The 5,000-nt window shown below is 56.1% G+C and overlaps 1 protein-coding gene across 1 annotated transcript in view; it reads right to left on the bottom strand.

Annotated features, from left to right (window-relative positions):
* Window positions 1-316: 316 nt before the first annotated feature.
* Window positions 317-5,000, bottom strand: part of PTSG_06669 (uncharacterized protein) — a 4,827-nt gene continuing 143 nt past the window's right edge. Inside the window, exons 2-15 of the mRNA XM_004992002.1 lie at window positions 4,640-4,903; window positions 4,311-4,389; window positions 4,045-4,134; window positions 3,516-3,660; window positions 3,124-3,218; window positions 2,921-2,964; window positions 2,593-2,678; window positions 2,293-2,358; window positions 2,015-2,062; window positions 1,806-1,866; window positions 1,498-1,563; window positions 1,172-1,213; window positions 555-967; window positions 317-394 (exon numbers count right to left, since the gene is read on the bottom strand). Coding sequence (XP_004992059.1) covers window positions 344-394; window positions 555-967; window positions 1,172-1,213; window positions 1,498-1,563; window positions 1,806-1,866; window positions 2,015-2,062; window positions 2,293-2,358; window positions 2,593-2,678; window positions 2,921-2,964; window positions 3,124-3,218; window positions 3,516-3,660; window positions 4,045-4,134; window positions 4,311-4,389; window positions 4,640-4,903 — 1,550 coding nt within the window. The 3' untranslated portion in view covers window positions 317-343. The remainder of the gene's footprint in view (window positions 395-554; window positions 968-1,171; window positions 1,214-1,497; window positions 1,564-1,805; window positions 1,867-2,014; window positions 2,063-2,292; window positions 2,359-2,592; window positions 2,679-2,920; window positions 2,965-3,123; window positions 3,219-3,515; window positions 3,661-4,044; window positions 4,135-4,310; window positions 4,390-4,639; window positions 4,904-5,000) is intronic.

Here is a 5,000-nt window from a genome sequence, read left to right as displayed (position 1 = left end):
TCTGTGTTCTGTGTTGTTCCATTTTCACCCGTGTCTCATCTTTCTCCCGCCAATGCCCACTCCTTCGTCGACATGTGTGCCCTGTTCTCACGTTTCACTTTCACTTTCCACTCTACGTTCCGCTCTCACTGTTAGGCTGTCCATCATTGCCACTGCGAGAGAGGCTGGTCTCACCGTCAGCATCATCCGCGTACGTCACAACACACACACACACACACACACACACACACACACACACACACACACACACATACACTGCCTTGTTGTTGCCGCGTGTCTATTGCTCGCTGGTGCACACGTGTGCACGGATCGATCTGCGATTCAAACTCTCCAGTCGCACGTCCTACGAGAAGCCAAACTTGGTGGTGGCGGTGCCGGGCCCTGGTGCCTTGGGCTGTCGTGGTCACGGTGGCGGTGATAGCGGTGGTGGTCAGCTGAGGTCAGTTGAACACGGGCAGGCAGGTAGGCAGCAAACACTCGCAAGACAGACACACACAGACAGACACACACACACACACACAGACACACACACACACACACGCATGCATACGTACTGCTCCGAAAGGTGATGGCTTTGCACCAAACGCGCCCTGCTGTTGTTGTTGTTGCTGCTGGCCACCAAAAGGGGATGGCTTGGCTCCAAAGGCCCCGGTGGTGGTGTTGGCTGTTGTCGCCGCGCCACCAAAGGGTGATGGCTTTGCACCAAATGCGCCCTGCTGCTGGCCCCCGAATGGTGATGGCTTTGCACCACCAAAGGCACCCGTTGTGGCAGTGGTGGTTGCTGCTCCAAAAGGCGACGGCTTTGCGCCAAATGCGCCCTGTTGCTGTTGACCACCAAACGGTGATGGCTTGGCTCCAAAGGCCCCAGTCGTGGCGCCACCAAAAGGCGATGGCTTTGCGCCAAACGCGCCCTGCTGTGGCTGCTGTTGCTGTGCAAACGGCTGCTGCGAGTACTGGGCCATCATCACTGTGGCGAAGATGCAGCATGGCAGCAGTGGTGGTCGTCGTCGTCGTTGGCGACAGGCCACGCGTGAGAGCATGCAAGGGAGAGCGATTGTGCGATTGTGTTGTTGTTGTTGGTGTTATGGTGCATGCTTGAGCAAAGGTGACTGGTGTGAGAGGTATGAGCAGGCGCACGCAGGGCGGGAAGAAGATGAAGGGGTAGTGGTACCTGCTTGCTGCTGCTGCCACTGCCGCAGGAGGGCCGGGTTTGCTGTCAACCAAGCGGCGACGGGGTGAAGACACGAGCCAATGCAGGCAATGCAGGCAATGCAGGCAATGAAGCGATTGGGGATTGGGCACACGAGGAGGAGGGAAGCAGTCGTGAGGAACAGAAGTGAGGAAGAGAGAACCATGGTCACGCGCGCAGCCCATGTGAGCAACGGGGATAACACAACCGCGCCTCTGTCATGAGACAAGAGGCAGAGTGCACGTGTGTATGCACACACAGTGTGCGTGCATTGTAGGTTGATGTGTGGCATGCGTGCGCGCGCGTACCAAATGGGTTGAACGGGGCTGGGAGCCCAAATTGCGGCCCACTGGACTCTTCATCCTCTGCAGATTCTACAGAATACAACAGCAGCGGCGCAGGAGTGGTTGCAGTAGTGATGGAGTGTGCATGTGTGAGTGACCAGATGGACAGCAGGAGATGGCACACTCGAGAGGGAAGGAAGGCCGTGACCACGTATGAGCGTGGCGCGGGCACACTTGGGCTTGCATGTTTAAGTGCAAGGGACCACTCAACGACGACGACCACGACCACGACGACGACGACGACGACGACGACGACCACGACCACCACTGACCTTCCATAGCCACGGGTTTCGGAGCCGCAAACGGGTCTTCAGGGTCATTTGGTGACTTGGGCTAACAACACACACATGTGCATACATATGAGGCTGTTGACAAGGTGATGTTCATGTGCATACGGGTGGTGCCAAGGCAGTGTTGAGTGATTGCACACGCGCGCGCGCACGCACGCACGCACACGCATGTACACACGTACACCGCTTACCAGGTTCTTGTAGAACTGTTTGTATTTTTCTGCCTCCTCGGCCACGCGCTGTGAGAAGAGGTGGCGATAGTTGTGGCGGCAGCGAATGAGCAGGTGGAAAGGGTGATCACGTGCATCGTACGCACACACGCACACATTCACAAAGAGAAAGAACAACAACGAGAAGGCACATACACATAAGATGCCTCTGCAAGCAGATGTGATGCTGCTCCTCCCACCACCACGAAAATTGTCACCACCACCACCACCACCACCACCATCCATCCATCCATCCATACCTCGTGGATGTGTTGTGCTTGTGCGCACAGGTCCACAAACGACTGCGCCTGCATCTGCAGCAGCTCCTGCGAACGCACACGCACACACACACACACACACACACACACACACACACACACACACACACACACACGGTATTGATGGTGGTTTGTGTGGCAATGGATTGTCAACAACACGTGCATGTGTGCATGTTATGTGTGCATGTGTGTGCGTGTATGGTGTATGCATGCGTGCGCATGTATTGGGTATGGGATGTGCGCACTGCATGCATGTGTGCGTGTGTGTGTTGGGCATGCTACCTGGAGGGCCTGGGCGCTCTCGTGAGCAGAGGATGCGGGCGTGGTCGTCACTGCCAACTCCAACTCACGCGTCTGCGATCGATACACTGATGCACACACAAACACATATATACGCACACAGAACATACATGCACGCACGCACCACACACACACACACACACACACACACACACACACACACACACGACAAGAGGGTACATAGCATGAGAACATGGATATTTGGGCAGCAAACCCATTCCTGCAGAGCAGTACAGCGGCAACCACTACAAGTTGCATTTGTGTGCATGTGCATGCAGCTGTTTGCACGTGCGAATGTCGCTGTGCTTACGTGTTAGCTGCTTCTCAAATTTGGCCAGCAGCCGCTGGAAATATCTGCCAACGACAGCCGCAACCAGAGACAGTGGTGAGACCGACATGCAAACACGGGGATGACAAGCGTGCGATCCAACGACGCAACCAGCAGACACACACACACGCACGCACACACACACACACACACACACACACACACACAGGTGGCACAGCACTGACTCTGTAACGGGGGAGGAGGACTGGCTGTACGGGTCGGCGTATGTGCGCATGTCAGCTGCGTGAAGGCGTTCACACACGCTCGCGTCACTCGCAGTCTGGCATGGGAACAGCCGGGGGGGAAGGGATTGTTGTAGAGGAACGATTTCGGCGTGATGAGGTGATCATGTGCAGGTGGTGCCACGACAGAAGTAAATGGGAAAAAGAACAACAACAACAACAACAACGACCACGACGACGACGACGACGACGACGACGACGACGACCACACACACGTACAAGCAAACTTTTCTGCCTTTCTCTCACTCTCAAAACTGTCACGACCACCACCACCATCTCCAACCCCTCTCCCTCCTCCCACAACTTCACTCCAAATCCCAATGCCGCGGGCTGACCTGCAAGCTGTCTTCCTTGAGCCCCTGGGTATCGTCAGCTGTGCGATCAACATCGGATGCAATGGCCAGCAGGCGGCTGTGGAGACGGCTCACAATCCCGTCCATCCCTTGGATCTTGTTCGAAATGTGTTGCTGCACCGCAGACCTGCACACCCAAGGCATGCGACATACGTGTGTGTGTAATTATGTGTTGGCGTGTGAGTGTGTCAGTGAGAGAGACAGTGTGTGTGATTATGTGTTGGTGTGTCAGTGTGTCAGTGAGTGTGTGTGTGTCAGTGAGTGTGTGTCTGATTACGTGTTGGTGTGTTGGTGTGAGTGCGTGTGAGTGTGTGAGTGTGTGAGTGTGTGAGTGTGTGAGTGTGTGTGTGTGTGTGTGTGTGTGTGTGTGTGTGTGTGTGTGTTGGAGACAGGAAAATGGTGGACACGTGTGCACGGGTGCAGTGCACAGGCGCGGCGAATACAGCCCACACAACACAAAGTCACGGCCACGCAAGCCCTTCATGCAAATGCAAACCCTCTTGACCCCTACCGTGTCTTCTTCATCTCCTCAAAGTGCGAGGTGAGCCCGGCCACGACCGCTGCAACCTCGTTGTCGACACGTGCATCCTCCCACGATTGGCTGAGCAGCAGGGGTGGGTTGCCACGCGAAGACAATGCAGAGCACGAGGGTGAACCACGATTTGTGCATGTGTGTGTGACATGTGTGAGGGTTTGCAACACGACGATCAGTTCACCTTGAAGGAGGGGGGGGGGAGGGTCATCTAGCGTCATACCAACCCCGCCATGTGAACCCACCTTTTGCTTTCGTCCTTGCCCTCTGTAGCTGACGTGTTCGCAGCCTGGCTTGTTGCCCCCGTGGTTGCTGCCTTTTTCGCTGCACCCACAAAACAGCACGAGCACGGCACATGGTCAAACAAGCGGCGTGGGCACATCAGTCGAAGAAGTCCCAGCTGCTGCTGAGGTCACCCACCCACCCACATATGCACACACACGTACACACATGCACACACATACCCACACATGCACACACATATAAACATATGCACACACACATACACATATGCACACACACATACACATATGCACACACACACATACACACGTGCACGCGCAGACACGCGTACGTTGGAGTGCAAATCGTGGCGCTGCGCCTTGCTGCTGTTGTTGCTGTGACTGTAGGCTTCCAAAGCCACCTGGCTTGGCCTGACCAAAGGGCGAACCCGCGGGCTTTTGACCAAATGGGGAGCCGGCAGGTTTCTGACCAAAGGGGCTGGTTGTCGCTGCCGTTGTTGTTGCGGCCTTCTGTCCAAAGGGCGATCCCATAGCGGTTGCGCCACCGGGCTTCTGGCCAAACGGCGATGCCGTCGTGGTAGTTGTCGTTGCACCGCCTGGCTTCTGGCCAAACGGAGACGCCGTTGCGCCACCCGCAGGCTTCTGGCCAAACGGCGATCCCATAGCGGTTGCGCCACCCGCAGGCTTCTGGCC

The sequence above is a fragment of the Salpingoeca rosetta genome (genome assembly GCF_000188695.1).
Source record: "Salpingoeca rosetta unplaced genomic scaffold supercont1.18, whole genome shotgun sequence".
NCBI classification, from domain to species: domain Eukaryota; class Choanoflagellata; order Craspedida; family Salpingoecidae; genus Salpingoeca; species Salpingoeca rosetta.
This window is presented reverse-complemented; position numbering and strand designations above follow the sequence as displayed.